We start from the raw sequence: 16,302 nt of genomic DNA on the forward strand, positions 1-16,302 counted from the left end.
AAGTTGGGAGAGGATTTCTCAGTCACTTAGGTCTGGACAGTGGTTCTGAAAATGGAGTGAGAGGAAGAATGAGTCATGGGGAAAGCTTGCTACAACTGAGGCAGTGGGGCACACTCAAGAGATTTTAAGAAGTTTGCAGATGACACTGACATTGCCTGTCTGGGGACCGTCCTTTAAGAACTCTGATTTAGGAACTGGTCTTCAATTCTGGCTATATATTAAATGCTTAGGCATCTTTTGAGAAGTCTGCTGCCCAGGATGTTTTCCAAGTCTATAATAAATGGATACAAAGAGGACTGTAGCAACATGAGAAGATGAATCATAAGCACAGCTTTCTCGGGAGCTGGGAAACAGAGAAGGCAGATGCTAATGAAGCCTGAGGAGTCAAGAGAGGCCAAGTATGAGGTGCAATTAGGAAGGAGAACATGACTGATGCATCTGTAGAGAAAGGAAGTATAGAGTTAGGTCAAGAAAGAGCTTCATTGACAAGCTAAGGAGCGTGATATTTCTCTTGGAGGTAACAAGAGATCATTAAAGACCTCTGAATAGGAGGATGGCATGGTCTGGAAGCAGGATCCTGAGTGGATGAATACAAGACTGGTGCTTCAAGACAGGATTAAATAGGAGGTCTAGCAGTGGTCCATTTTCTAAAAATGAGTCTATGGATGCATGCTCAAGGCTGTGTGTTCTGTAGAAATGCTTCAATTTCATATCTAGTTCAAAGACAATCTAGAGATATATTTCGCCAGTTGGGAAGACAAAATTCTCCTCTAACAATCATCAATAGAAAGATTTTTCTCAAGATTGAACTTAAGCTTCCTAAGCCAGTTTCTTAGTTGGAGAATTAGGGACAAGATAATTATGGATTTAAGGTTAACATTTTTCTTTCCTATGAAAGGAATTAGTAAATATTATAGCTCTGAGAAACAGTGATGTAGACAAAGAAACAAAATTGAAACAAGCTAAGCCAATCCAAGTATGAATCATCAGAATCTCAGACTGCATTTCCTAAGGAAGAGGAAATAAGTAATTGAAAAAAATCAGGGACTTAATGCTTCCTAAAAATGATAAATGGTGGATGAAGCAGAGAGCGTAGGAAAAGGAACACATGTGTGAAACCAGTAAGGTAAGTATTACTAGAGGAAGAAAATCACCAGGACCAACACACATACCCTGCTGGTCATTTTAGGAATTAATTTAATCTTCAGAGTATCCACATGTGTGTGTGGCAGGGAGACACAATATTATTTTTGAATTACAAGGAGCTAAAACAATATTTTTCCTTTAAAAAATAAATGTTAAGCAAAATAAGCCAGACTCATGAAGATAGGTACCACACTGTCTTACTGGATGACACTATAAATTTATATCTCTCTCTGGTGTCCCTACTCTCTTCCTCCCAGCACATGTTTGTGTGTATGTCTCTGTGCATATGTGTGAGGAAGAGACCTCAAGAGTGGGAGGGAGTAAGGTAAACAGTAATGGCATGCAGGACACCTGTAAGTAGAAGAGGGAAGAATTTAGTTGTAACAAAGAGGATCAATCAGAGGAAGGCAGAGAGAAAGGGGAGGGCATTGAAAGAGGACCCTGAGGGAGAGGGGTGAATAGGAATAAAGGGTAGTGCCGCATGTATATAGAAGATACTATAATGAAATACATTACTTTGTATGTTAACTTTAAAAAAATTAAAAAAAAACTCCAATTTGTCAAGTACTTTTAAAAGTGATCTGTCAGCCAGTTCACTCACAAGAGAAAAATATCTTCTAATAATTGTGGAAAATAAAAGCTTCTACATTACAATCCATTTCCCTCCCACTGGTTATGGTTCATTTTTCTTGCCATTGTGTTGTCAAGGAAATTCCTGATCCCCTTTGGAGGTCTTGCAAATAAGAGAATTTTAAATGACCATGGAAGGAATCTTGAGGATCATTTTATTAGAGTCTGGAAGGAAAAACAGTAGGACAGGCAAGCTGTCCATCTCAGAAGCTGCACAGTGGAGGGAGAAAGTGATGTGGAAGAAAAAGTTGCTCCCTTTTGAGTTTGGGTCCACAAAGGCTTGCATGCTTAGTGAATCAACTGCATGGTGGAATGGGAAGGAGGGGACAGGGACACCTTCAAATACAGGTAACAAAGCTCTGAGCATGCTCAGCCTTTTGACTAGGATCCAAAAAGAAGAAAAACAAACAAACAAAAACAGGCAGGCTTAGCAGTGTGGCATGGGCCACAAAGGGCTTCTCTGCAGTACAAGTACATCATCTCAATGGGGAGATAATTATTCCTCCCATCTCTGAGATTGACAGGCCCAGCTGCAGGAGACAGTAGGACATAGCCCTCTAATCTTGGGACAGATCAGAAGGCCAAGTCCCCAGACAGAGCCTGAGCACCAACTCAGATTCCATTCTTTGGGTCAAGAGGAAGGAACGTTCCCTTAATGAGTCTCAACAAATCCTGATATAGACACTTTTCCATATATTATCTTAAATCCTAAGGAGAGGAAGCTGATGTTTCCTTTGTAGTGTCACCAAGGAAATGGGTTAGGTCTGAAGCCAACCAGGAGGGAAGAGTTAACCCTTCAAGGCTTCCAGCTCTGCCATTATCTATAGTAACTGCCCAGTAACAGCGCAGGAAGAAATATAATATTAAAATTCAAGTGTTATTTATTTGGATGCAGGTATATTTTCCAATAACAGGCACATAGTTGTCATATGTTCATATGGAGCTTTTTTCCTCCCCATGTGATGGACCAGCTATTTAGTGGCATGTGAAAGAATGTATTTTCCCAGCAATTCAATGAGTCTTTCTTTAGACGCCACTGTAACATGCAACACTGATATTTCCCCTGGAAACAATCTGCTATACTTTAATCGCATCCCTTTATTTTCCCCAGAAATTAAAACCTCAGCACAAAACATTCCAAAACTCTTTTCCTTGTTCATTTTCACAGGGCATAGCCATTAGGGCATTTGAGAAATTAAACATTATAAATATCAAAGGAAATATCAATAATCTAAGTTAATGAAAATGTTACAAATCCTACTCATGTGGCCAAAACATAAAGCCTAACATAAAAAGCAAAACTAAGTCAACCAAAGTGGAGGTTACATACCTGAGCTTCTGATTGTACTGTCTGACCTTTTCCAGGGAGGCTGTGTTTATCTGGGCTTGAAACTCTTCCACGGACAGGTTGTCTCTATAGGAATATCCTTCCATGCTCTCCAGGGCTGCAGAAACACATTAGCCAATTACACACAATCTTATAACTTAGTCTCTGTGCCTTTCCTCTAATCCTACCAATTTCCAATAGATACACCAGAGTGTCCAGTATGAACATGTATTCAACAAATGACCCCAAAAGTGAATAAAAATGCACGTCAAACAGTTGGTGAAATCTGACTTTTGGTTAAGTAGGCAAAGAAAATTTCTGGTTTAAACTATCCTCTATTTTTGAAACATTTTGAATGCATTGTAGAAAACTAGACTAAGCCACCCCAAAATACGAGGACTATTTTAAGCTGATTATTCTAAGAAAGTGCAGACACATGAAGTATTCTGGAAACAAAGTAAAACTTAAGTCTTTTTCTAAGAGGAATTTGTATCCAAAACAGAAGCCTGCATTGTGTGTGTGTGTGTGTGTGTGTGTGTGTGTGTGTGTGTGTGTGTGTGTGTGTGTGTCCTGTACTGGAGTGGGAGGATAGGGTGAGGGTGGGAATCTGTATTTGCATGTACATCTCCACTTCTGCACCATGAAGAGAAAGGGGAGAAATCATAAGAGTGTCTTGTCCCTGCACAAGTCCCTGAAATAAATTCATACAACTCTCATCCTTATTTCCTTGTCACCCCTCATAATCAGGCCTTTCACCCTATTTGTTTCTATGGACATGCAGACGGCATTCTATTCTCATGGGATGCATTCCAAATCAGAGCTGCAGTAGATACTAAAACCAGGGATTCTATTGAAGCCTGTGTGGATTTACACACCGAACACACACACACACACACACACACACACACACACACACACACACACCACTTCTATAGTGCACTTTCCATTTTCACTAAGCACATATGCACTGCAGCTTTAACTTCCACGATAGTAGAAACACAAGAATACTTCAGCTTCATCATATTATAGGCAGAGGAGCTAGTCTTACTCTGTGTATTACTTAGTTGAGAGTCTTAACCTTTTCCCCAGGAAGGTGGCATTTTATGCCTCCCTTCAGCACACCCATTTTGCCAGCATCATTATTTTTGCATGTTGGGCCATTAGTCATTAAAATCAGGGTTAGTTGACACTGAACACTTGGACCCTGTATAGCCAATGCCCTGATAATTAAGGTCAACCAAAAGTCTCATGGGTAGGTGGCTTACACCAGCATGGATACGATCATCAAAGGCTGATCATTCACATGTGGGTTAGACAAACATCACACTATTCAGAATGGTGTGCAAATGAAACCACTTATCAGAATTCTTCATTTAACTCTTTTAGTCTACGGTTGCTGGCTGGTGTATAACAACACAGAAAGTGAAACAGCAGACCCTAGTTAAGCTTAGGGACAAAGCTGAAGAAAGGCTCCTGACTCAATGATATTTTGTGCCACTTTGACTCTACTTTGTCTCAAATAGTAATTTCCTCCAATGTTACACTCTTCTGTAGTTACTTTAGATTCTGGAAATGGTAAGACTGATCAACAACCATCATTATGATAACTGCCCTCAAGGAACCTGCAAGCCTTGGGGGACAGGATGAAATCACTCCCCCAGTGTAAGTTACTGTGATTGGAATACGAGATCCTGACAAAAAACAACTTAAAGGAAAAAGTTATTTTAGCTTACAGTTCTAAAAAGGGACATAGGCCAGGATGGTAGTGGTGGTGGTGGTGGCAGCAGGGTGATCATATTTCAACAATACACAGGAAGCAAAGGGGGAAAACAGGAGGTGTTCCTGGGGTACAAAACCTCATAGCCCGCTCCCAGTAATACAACTCCTCCAGAATATTTCCATTCCTAAAGCAGTGGTTTTCATCATTCCTAATGCTGGGGCCTTTTAACATAGTTCCTCATGTTGTGGTGACCCCCAACCATAAATTAATTTTATTGACACATCAGAACTGTAATTTTGCTACTGAATTGTAATGTAAATATTTTTGGAGATAGAGGTTTGTCAAAGGGGCTGTGAACAACAGGTTGAAAACCACTGTCCTAAAGGCTCATAACTCGCCGAACTGTGCCACTAAGAACCAAAAGGTGCTCAAACACTTGAATCTATGGGGGACATTTTGTATTCAAACCACCACATCTCCCAAGTAACAACACCCATACTGAGTTATCCCCACATGGAAAGCAGAATACCCATCTTAAGTGATAATGATGATGATTTCTCCAGAAGTCCTTGCCTGCTGTCACCTATGTGTACTTTAACCTTCTCATTTGTTTCTTATCTACAAAATCTCAAACTCCCTATCAGGCCATTAAGACAGACTCCAGGTCACTGCCCCACCTCACCGGTACTTCCTTACATGGCTACACTGATACATACTGCTTCCTCTTTTCATGCATGTCCTTATATGCCTACATGGATATATGCTCCTTTCTCTTTACCCTAACCCTTACATGGCTCCACTGACACATGTTCCTTTCTCTGCTTTTGCCACTGCTTCTCTCTGTTTGGTACAGTGAGACAGAAGAAGGGGAGAGTCCACAGCACCCTGGGAGATGATGCTTTTACCCTGAAACTCAAGTAACAAAGTCATCTGCTTGTTCTCTTTTGGCATATTCCATGTTCATCTGAGCGCTACAAGGCTTCTTCTTTCATTTATCTTGGCCTTAATGATCTGTCTTCGCTACTGAGATCTTTTCCAATTAACAGTTATTATAAAGGGTAGAGAGAAATCAGTTTTTCCCTTTATGACACTCTTTATAAAGCTAAGATCAAGCTTCAGAAAACAATGGTAAATACTACACTTTAATTAAGATATATATATATATATATATACATATATATATATATATATATAGTCACGGCATGTGTATATGCAGTAGAAGTGTGTGTTTAGATATATCAGAGTAAACAAGGAGCCCAGAATAGTGTTAGTAAGACAGGATAGAAAGGCAGGAAATTAGGGGTACAGAGAAAAGAAAAGGAGACCCTTACCCTGGGATCTGGTTAAAGTGTCTTGAAGCTGAGAGTAAAAAACTCATGCAAAATTAACAAAACTTGTTGTGAATGTTGCCAACAAAGTCAATTTTCCTTTTATATAGATATATTTCAATTTAAAAATGTCAAAGTAGCAATGATGAAGGCATAAATGTACATGATCAACTATGGGCTTTCTTCTTTTCCAACTATAAACCTGCAGTTATCTGGAAATCTCATATATGCAAGAGAATTAACACCACTTACAATGAAAACTATTATCTTATATCCCTTGGGTAGTCATTCTACCCATGTGTGATGGAGAGTTGCAATGGTCAGCTTCACACAATCTCAAATCTCCTGAAAAGATTGTTTCAATAAAAACTTCCGTTTTGTTTGCATTACCTAATGCAGGAGATGCATCCTGCAAGTGAGCAACACTATTCCCTGGGTTTGTATCATGAGTTGTATAACAGTAAAGAAAGTGAGCTGTGCAGTGGGAACGCCCTCATTCATTTCTCTCTGCTCTCAACACTAGATATGGATAGCTGCTCCTACTGCCTGCTCTCACTCCCCTCAATGAGGGGTTGGAACCTGGAACTGTAAGCTTTAAGTTCAGGCTTTGACTTCCCCAGTGAAAGAATTGTAATCAGAATAAACTCTTTCTTTCTTAAAGTTGCCTTTGTCAGGACATTTATCAATGTAACAGAACTGAAACTAGAATACCAGAGAATCTCATCAAAGGAACTTCAAGATCTCACTCACCAAAGGGTAGAGGAATTGCCTAGAAACATTTGAAGCAGTTATTTCAGAAACCACCAGAATCTCCTGTGTGACTCTTCTGAAGATACTTACAGATGGCTCTCCTAAAAAGGCCTCACCCAAGTTTGGGTATGTGCAAACCCTCCTTCACGTCCATCTAGTGTTGTTCATGCTTAAAACTATCCTAAACATCTTAATAAACCCTAATTAGGAATCCTGGCATCAATGGGTAAAGTTCCCAAAATGCTATTCCTTAGTCAGCCACAAGTAGTAACACAGAGATGTATCAATGGCCCATGTCCTCCTCCCACTGACATCTTTCCTAGTGACCATGAAGGGACACCCTGTGGAGAAGGGTTGGTGAGTTTCCTTGACTGCTATTGAACAGCCCCACTCTACTCTCCTAGTTTATGTCACCTTAGTTTTTCTGTTTCTTGGAGAAAAATCAAAAGCCCCACATGAAGTTTAATGACTATAACTAGGTCTGAAGACAGGTTTTTCCCTAGAGTTATCAACATCTGTTCCTGGGCCAGATGGAGCACTCATGGCTATTTGTGAATATATCGCCATAAGATCAATTTACCAACATCCATAGCCATTCTCTTGTCTTCAAGGGATCGGCCAGGACCCTACTGAGGAGACATGACTCTGGGGTAACACAATGAAAAGCAAGCCTTGCTAACCAGAATGTTATAAAGGCTAAACATATTGAGAATGGCTGCTTCTATGCACACCATTCCCTAGACCTCCCTTGAAACTGGCCTTTTACCACACCATACTTTCTTACCTTAACTACTTTCGACAAAGCTAGCAGCCTCGGGTACGGGAACTCTGCAGACCTCCTCCTCTGTTGCTAGCTTGCTGTACAACTTCAACAACTTTTCTCCTTGTGATATCATGATTCCCTGCTTTCAGTTCTAAATTCTCCCAATAGATATACTATTTTATCAAAAGCACTTTGAAAGCTTACTTTGGTTCTCAATCTATGGGTTGCAACCCCACTTGTTTGGCATATCAGCTATCATGTATATCAAATATTTACATTATGATTCATAACAGTAGCAAAATTACAGTGATGAAGTAGCAATGAAGTACAGCATGAGGAACTGTATTAAAGGGTCATAGCACTGCTCTAAGGCAAAGACAAATTTAAACTACACAGGTTCACATGTACTAATCATGCCTTTGAGATGTCCTAAAGAAGGATAATAAACAATTACATAGAGACCGTTTGCTGGGATATACAGAGGGAAATTAGCTACCCAAGACCCATTAAGGGCAATAATGGAAAGGCTGGGGATGTGGTCCAAGCAGGGAACTCAGTGTGAGGTTTTTAGGTTTGCTTCTTTTTCTTCCCATCCTTTTCCTTCAGACACACAAGAGAACATGCAGAATATAGTTTAGCCTCCTTATAAGTTTTGTCTTTTTAAGTGAAATAATTTGGCCTAAAAAAGAGCATTAGAGGAAAAACTCCCATGTCCAAGTGCTATTTAGCTCTGAAATGGGAAAAAATACCACAGTCTGCTGAACAAAGTTCACTCCTTGACAATTTTGCTCTTACAAGTTGTTCACTTGAGGATCATCGTTAATTAGGTTAGGCTCTTTGCCTTTGAGATGCATATTTCCTATCTTGATTTTATTTTGAGTTAGCTATTGGAAAGTAGAGATTTTAAGTTAAGGATTGTTTTGTGTTGTGGAGAAAAAATTAGAACAACAATCTAATTCTGGTATATGATAAATCTAAATGAAATAGATACATCATTTTTTACATTTATTTTTATATATAACTACACACATTTGTTGCATTGTTCCCATGAAATGTAAATGAGGACATGACCATCTTAGCATGATTCAGAAGGATTTTATTGTAGATATGAGGGAGGGAACAGCCAGAGGCATCTAGAACAGTCTAGACTGAACATGACCAGCAGGACAGACCAGGCTCCCTTCTCTCCTTTCCTTGAAAACTATGGCCTTTTCTAAAAAGTGTCAACGGGAACCCCAAAACTAAAAGATCCAGTGGGCCTTTAACATGAAGACTGCGAGACGTAATTTTCTCTCAAGTGTTTGATTTCTTTCTGAAGCTCTTGTCTTTTTGTTGAGAGGAGATGGAAAAGCCTGGCAGGACCTTTGGTACCTTGCTGGGCTGTATGCAACATCCTACTTTCCTAGGTTTAAAACCCAAAGGGAAATATTGATTAGCCCAAGATTTAAGGCCATTAGATAAACAGCAATACTTCTCCATTCAGCAGACTCAAATATCTATACATTTTAACTAAAAAAATTCCAAATGAAACTGCTTGGCTTACTGTCCTCTAATTAAAGGACAATTCCCTTGGACACATTACATCTTAGATAAAGATATCTGTCTTTGAATGGACTAATGCCCACAGCATCAGTACCCCTGTATAGTGCCTCCATGGAGATTCAGAGGTTGGTATGACCTGTTAGAAAATACAGCAGCTAAAGAATTAAAGTCCCTGATTAGAAAAAAATAAGTAAGTTCAAATAAGAAAAAAGATACAGAGAGTTACAGATACTACAAGAGTGCAATGGAGGGATGTGTATGAAACAGATTTTTGGTAAAGAAGGTTAAAGAGAAAAGGCAGTGCTTCTAGATTTAAAAAGAAGGAAAAAAAAAAAAAGATTGGCCTGAAGGAAAAGACTATCCCAAAGCAAAAAGTGAATAAAGCAGAAAACTTAAGCCTGTCTCACAGAAAGGGCTAAGTCACAAAAAGGCTAACAAAAGATGAAGTTTAAAGATAACAAATATATAACTAAAACCAACTTCTAAGAGTGTAGAGTGTTGTGTACCTCAATAAAAGGTTCAACTCTCCCCACAGATGTGGACATTTAGGATCACTCTGAACTCTGGGACAATGAGTTCTCACCTCCAAAAGAAAGATGCTCTGCTGCTTTAATTAAAAGACAGCACAGAGCCTGCTGGGAGCCTTTGCAGCATGGCCGGGTCCTGTGAACTCACTGTCTGCACACTGTTCTCAGAGCTCAGCCAGCAGATTCCAGCTCAGCTGCCTTCCTCCTCCCTTAGATTACCTCAATGTAACGAAAGGGATCTTAGGATAGCTGTAATCTGAGGAAAAGACTCACATACTTCATTCAGTTCCAGCCATGTCTCTTTATTGTTCTGTTTTAATTCTAATTTTCTTGCCCTAATTGTCTATAATTTCTTAGCTCTAATTCTCTTGCTCAATTCTAATTCCAGTTCTCTGTTCCAAATCTGTTCCAACTCATTCTTGTTCTAATTAGTCTACATTCTTTTTTGTCTTCTCTTTCTTCATTTTCTACATTCTTTATCCTTGTACATTCTTTACTTTTCCAATCTTATTTCTTCAAATCTTGTTTCTCTTGCGGTTACAAATTCCTAAGCATATATATCCATTCATTAGAAACTTGTAATAATGAAAATACTACAAGGAAAATTCTCAGGGACACAGGCCTTCTTTGAAGATCTGTAGCAAAACTTAGCAGCTACTTTGTAGCTAACTTGCAGCTCTAGTGTGAGGCAGCCCCAGCCATCTCTTAAAGGGGCCACTACAAGAGTTACAAAGGGAAGAAACTAAACCAATAAGAGATCTAAGGATAGGGAAAGAATATGTGTATTATTTTACATTTCTTAAGTATGATTAATAATATCTGGACATAGTTAGTCAGTAAGGTGCTAATGATCTCTTGAAGGACTAAGATAGAACAAGGACAGATAGCTGCAATACCACCCTAATCCATCATAAATTTCTGAAGGACTCAGAACTAGTAAGGTCAGACACCTGCAATTCTGCTCTGTGAAAGTTCCTCCTGTGATAATTCCACAAGGACTTCTGTTGGCCAAATCATACTGTCTGGGAGTTAATTATAGAGAACAGGCTTCTTGGGGGGTTTTTGGTATTATTATTATTATTAGTTGTAGTAGTAGTAGTAGAGTGTGGGACAAAAGTTTTGACTGTTTTATTTTATTTGCCAGTACACAGTTTGGGGAAAAAGTCATCCTACTAACAGAACACAAGAAAATTGTGTCCGACATATGAGGAATACACCACAGGGAAGCATGTTATCACACAAGAGAATTTGCAGTTACAGCCAGCCAGCTATTTTCCATGGGTCGTGCCAACGGGAATTGAACCTCCATTGGGTGTGTAAATCTCTGATGGGCTGGATTTCTAAATGTCAGCTGATCTACTGCATAATCTTGTGGATCAAATCTGACTCTGAAACCTTGGGACAGATGGATGAACCACAGTGTTTCCAAAAGCAGAAGTTACTGTTACCAGGCCAAGCCTTGAGAAGTTCCAATCTAGAAGAAAGCCTTTGTATTTCACATAGCATAAAAATAAAGCAAGCTATAACAGCTACAACAATGGTAGTAGATGAGGCAATTGAACTCACTCCAGAACACTGGATAGAAGTCCTAAATCCTTACCACGTTCATAGTGTCTTGGAAACCAAAAGATACCAATGGTTAGCTATCTAAAACCAAGAAATTTATTGGAATCAGCAAAAGTGATCTTTAAGGTCTGCCACATGTTAATCCTACTAACTTTGCTCAAGTTCTGGAAAAACAACAACAACAAAAACTAATTAGCCCACTCCTGTGTGGAGTCCATAGACCACAAGTGTATGCCAGTGGACCTGTGATGGGGGATGTCCATCTGTATATATGTTTCTCTTATTGGTTGATGAATAAAACAGTTTGGCCAATAGCCAGGGAGAAAGCATAGGTGTGGCTACCAGACCAGGAAAAGGCTGGAGAGAGAGAGACAAAGAGGGGCTGGGAAGAGACCAAAATGAGTAACAGGTCCAGCATTCTCCAGTAAGTCAAGACCATGTGGAAATTAGATTAATAGAAATTGATTAATAATTAAGACAGAGCTAGCCAATAAAAAGCCCTAACCATTGGCCAACAGTTTAATAATTAAGATAGCATCTGTGCATTTATTTGGGGCTAAACAGTAGTGGGACCAGGCTGGAAAGAAAATTCTAGTTACAGACCTGACTTAAAAGATGAACCCTTAATAAACTCATATACAATTATTTATAGATGGAATCAGCCATACACACCTGGGTGCCAATTGGCAGGAATACAATAGTGGCTTCCAGAAGACAACAAAGGCTACCAGCCTTCCTCCCAACACCTCAGCTCACAAAGTTGAACTTAACCAGAGCTTTCTAACTGGGAAAAAATAAATGTGTCAATGTTTACATTGACTCTAAACATTGTTTTCTAGTTATTCATGTTCACACTGCTGTATGAAAAGAAAGAGGACTTTTAACAGAAAATTTTTCTCAATAAATATGCTCCTGAATTTTATTCCTTCTCTAAGCCACCAGTCAATAACAATAACAATTAGGGTTATCAGAAGGACCATTCTTTATAGCATCAAGGAAATAAACTAACAGACACAAGTGTCAAACAAGCCACACTCCTGGGAACAACAGAGACACCTCTTCCAACATTCTCTCCATTGTTAAATGTAAGCCCATTTTACACAGAAGTAAAATAGAAGTAATGTACACAGAAGTACATAGAAGAAATGGGTTGCTAGTCAAAGATATAAATAGAAAATGGCCAGAAGTGGGCTCAAAGTGGACATAAGATTCTGCTGTCAAAGGAAGGCCAGTGGAAAATTAAGGAATTTCATAACTTGTATTATCAGAGATGACATGTATTAACTTCTCTAGTCAGTCATGCCTTTGTGGGAAAAGATTAAAATCTATAACTAGAACTCATAAGTTGGCCTTGTTCTCTTTATCTCCATATTAATGCAGGAGGTGCAACCAGGTCACTTCTATACTGAACATCTTATGAAGGAGAGGGGCAATTCCCAGGAAAAGATGGCTAACCAGATTTTACTAAAATGTCACTCTGTATATCCTCTAGTGTTTTCTGACACCTCTGCAGGATGAATGGACACTTGGATCAAAAAGAAATAAAATAAGCAAGGTAAGGCCTTATTTCCTATAATAAAAGCTCTACTTTCTGTGCCTTTACACCCTTGAGAGCACCTTGAAGACAGGGTCTCATACCTGTGAACCTCAGAAGACTTAAATGCTTTCTTCAAGGGAGAAAAATGTCTTAACTTCCTAAATACCATTATAAACCTATCCAAAGTTGTGAATGTACTTTATATTTTGGTTTTCTCCATCACCTTCCTTTCAGATATCATTGGTATGATATATACCCAATAACCACAACCTTACTGTCTTCTGTTGAGTTTGCTCCACACTGGATTCCCTTTCCTGGAAGCATTCTTCTATATTTTGTCACATTCTTAATATGTAACAGTCATTTTTTAAATAGCTCAGGGGATCTTATCTCCAAACTGAAAAGTTAAGAGAATGTGGAAACTTGAAAGCCCTTCCCTTGCTATTCTGAGAGGGAAACTAGCACTATTATTAGAGTATTAAGACTATATACCTGAGAATGGGGCAACATGTATCCTCAGCCCTCAAGATTTATATACTCAGAATCTGTCACTCTCTGCTTATGAAGTAATAACTTACTAGCATCATTAGACTGTATCTCTCCATAAAAAGACCATGCTATTTTCAGTGTTAATTTTATTAATTAGACACAACAATCTACCACATGAAGTATCATGTGTGCATTGGTGGCAGGAGTAAAGACATGGTTTCCCACAGATTTCCACCAAATGATGAGATTATACTCTGATCTCTCAGCTCCTTGGATATTCTCTTATCTCCCTTAGATCAAGCAGGTTGACACTTCTGATACTTATATAGGGAGTGTCTACACCCTAGCTAAAACATAAGTTCTAGAAAATGAATCTTTGTCCATCATCAAATATCATAGGATCAAATTCTCACAGGAAGAACTGAGGTGGAAAGACAGGGAACATTAGGGGAACATGGAAAGTAAAAAGCCTCTTTAGCCAGGAGTCTGGCTGAAGTCTCTCAGAGGCAAGAGCTAAGAACCTCAGCAAACTTCTTGTGAAGGTTACCGCCACAGACATAATACTCATTTTATATAGAGACCCTTGGATTAAGAATGCTAAAACAGAAATGAATTATGCTTAAGGCCTAAGCATATATGACCATGTATGGCCATATATCTTTCTCCTTTTCCAACTTCACACCTGCAGTATTCTGAGAATCTCCCATCTGTGACCTTTGGGATCCATGTATCAGACTGTAACCATATCCAAAGCACTGCAGAAAAACCTATGTTCTCATTCACTGAGAACACAGAGGTTTTCCTTAGAGACTCAGAGAAGCGGCAGTAGAAGCCAAACGAATCCTCCATACTGCTATGGCTAAAATAACCAGGCCCTAGCTTTTCATTGAATGCTTAAATCTACAAAAGATCAGATCACTTCTTAATACACTCCAATTCTGCTTCATTCTGATTCATTCTCAAGTTCTCTTCTTTGGCTCAGTAAAGAAACTCAACTCTACTGAAATAGATGCCTCTGAAGACAAGTCCTCAGGCTGATGGTTATGGTAGCACGGAGCTAATACACTGCCCCAAGCCCACCCAGCCCTCAGAAGGCAAAGGCAGGGCAATTCAGATCATCCTGGGGCATAGAGAGAGCCAAGGGCAGCATGAACTACACAGTAAGTAAAAAAGCAGACTTGAGGGTATAGTTCAGTGGTAGAGTACTTGCTTGTCTGTACTAGTCGTGGGCTGGATTAGCACTGTGTATATGTTTGTGTGTGTGCACACACATACATACATGCCTTCATTTATATTTAGATTCTATTATTCAGTTAAGCATTACTAATGTAACAAAAAGTGCAGATGAGTTCAGTGGGATATTAGTACAGTGCTTTTACTCAAATGGTGAGTTTCAGGTCAGGATGAAAGACATACTATCTCACTCACTTTGAAAGTATCTTGTTTAACATAGTTTTCTTTTAAATAACATTTTTATTAAGGTTGTTTCTTGTTTTAGAGGACATTAATCACACAACAGAACCCAGAAATCCAAGTTTCATGTGCAGGCTGCCAGCAGCCTGATCAGTTATGGATGCAATTTGGCAATGTAAATCCCTTTCGATTCACAAGCTCTGATTTTCAAAAGAATATTTCAAATTTCATTGGAAAGAAACCTCATTTTCTTCCAAAGCATCTAAATGAAATAGTTTGTAAACTAAAGAAATGAGGAACCATGAATTAAGAAAGTTATTTTTTTCAGATTTTTTTTTCAAAACTAGCAATGTGACTACAACTATGGTATATTTCCTAAATGTTTTAAATCTAGCACATGTCACAATGAAACTACTAATGCATATTAGTACATTTGAATTTTTACAATAAAAGTCATAATTGTCATGCAATTATGTAGATTTCAGAGGATGCATGCAACATGAACCCCAACACAGGAAGCTACCTTTGTAGATTCTTTTCAAGTCTGGTGTGTTTTCACTTCAAAGTTTCAACACTAATTAGAAAAACTGCAAGAGACTCAGCAATCTCCAGGCCCTTAATAAGGACAGAAGTAAATGGAAGTCTTCTGATGAGATGGCCTCAAATGCAGACAGGATTCACTCCTGCTAATTGGTGGGGAGTGTTTTCCTGTTAGCAAGGTGTTATCGGAGGAGGCATCAGATTAGCACAAGTACTTTAATGCCAATTTCCCTTCCTATCTGGGAGGCCAAAGGTGAAATCCCAGTTCCTGCTCTTTAGATGGTGTGTCACCATTGGCTGGCATATTAATTAATATCTGAGACATTCGGGTTCCCCATTCTGCTCTAAGAAAATGAGTAGCTACTAATGATGGTGTTGGGGAGATAATGTCATTAAATGATAGCAATAAGAGAGCCTGTTACATTTATAAGATAAAATATATAAATAAGAACTTACTTATTAAAAGAGTTTTATGTTCTAGGCAACACGCCAGATATTCTATGGGAGCTAATAATTCAATGTCCCTGAGCTGTGGATTGTGCTTGAGTGTGCTTACCTAAGCAGAGAGTCTGGGAACTGAGCAGGGGTTCATGCAAGGACACTTTAGTTTATAATGTCAGACCAGAAAGATGGGGGCAATGGGAGGGACTTTAGTGGAACAGTGTGTGTGTCTGAGATGCACTTTCATAAGGGCCTAGTCCTTCTAGCTCACTACAATTAAGACAATTATGTTGACAGAATTGACTATAATTTTAATGAACACTCACTCTTCTGTTCTTTTTAATTGCCATTTCCATTTCGTCTTTTGACAACTATGAAAAATTTACATGACTATTAAAATTCATAGCAACTTCATTTCTCTTTTCAGAAATAGGAGAAATGTCTAAATTTGCCAAAAGATTCAACAAAAATTTTGTGGCACATCATAAGGTTGTAGAGAATGAACAACAAAAATATGAATTCTGTATTAGATTTGTATGGCCAAGAGGAGGAAAGAAAACAATATATCCTATTTTAGCTAAAT

The 16,302-nt window shown here is 38.8% G+C and overlaps 1 protein-coding gene across 2 annotated transcripts in view; it reads right to left on the reverse strand.

The window, feature by feature from the left end:
• Window positions 1-16,302, reverse strand: part of Prex2 (phosphatidylinositol-3,4,5-trisphosphate dependent Rac exchange factor 2) — a 275,997-nt gene that overhangs the window by 48,899 nt on the left and 210,796 nt on the right. The window contains exon 35 of one of the 2 annotated variants that reach the window (XM_027398845.2): window positions 3,107-3,221. In XM_027398845.2, coding sequence (XP_027254646.1) covers window positions 3,107-3,221 — 115 coding nt within the window. Of the gene's footprint in view, window positions 1-3,106; window positions 3,222-8,739; window positions 9,067-16,302 lie in introns of those variants that run through there. The other variant, XM_027398847.2, reaches the window with a different exon arrangement.

This window comes from Cricetulus griseus, chromosome 2 (assembly GCF_003668045.3).
Source record: "Cricetulus griseus strain 17A/GY chromosome 2, alternate assembly CriGri-PICRH-1.0, whole genome shotgun sequence".
Taxonomy (NCBI): Eukaryota; Metazoa; Chordata; class Mammalia; order Rodentia; family Cricetidae; genus Cricetulus; species Cricetulus griseus.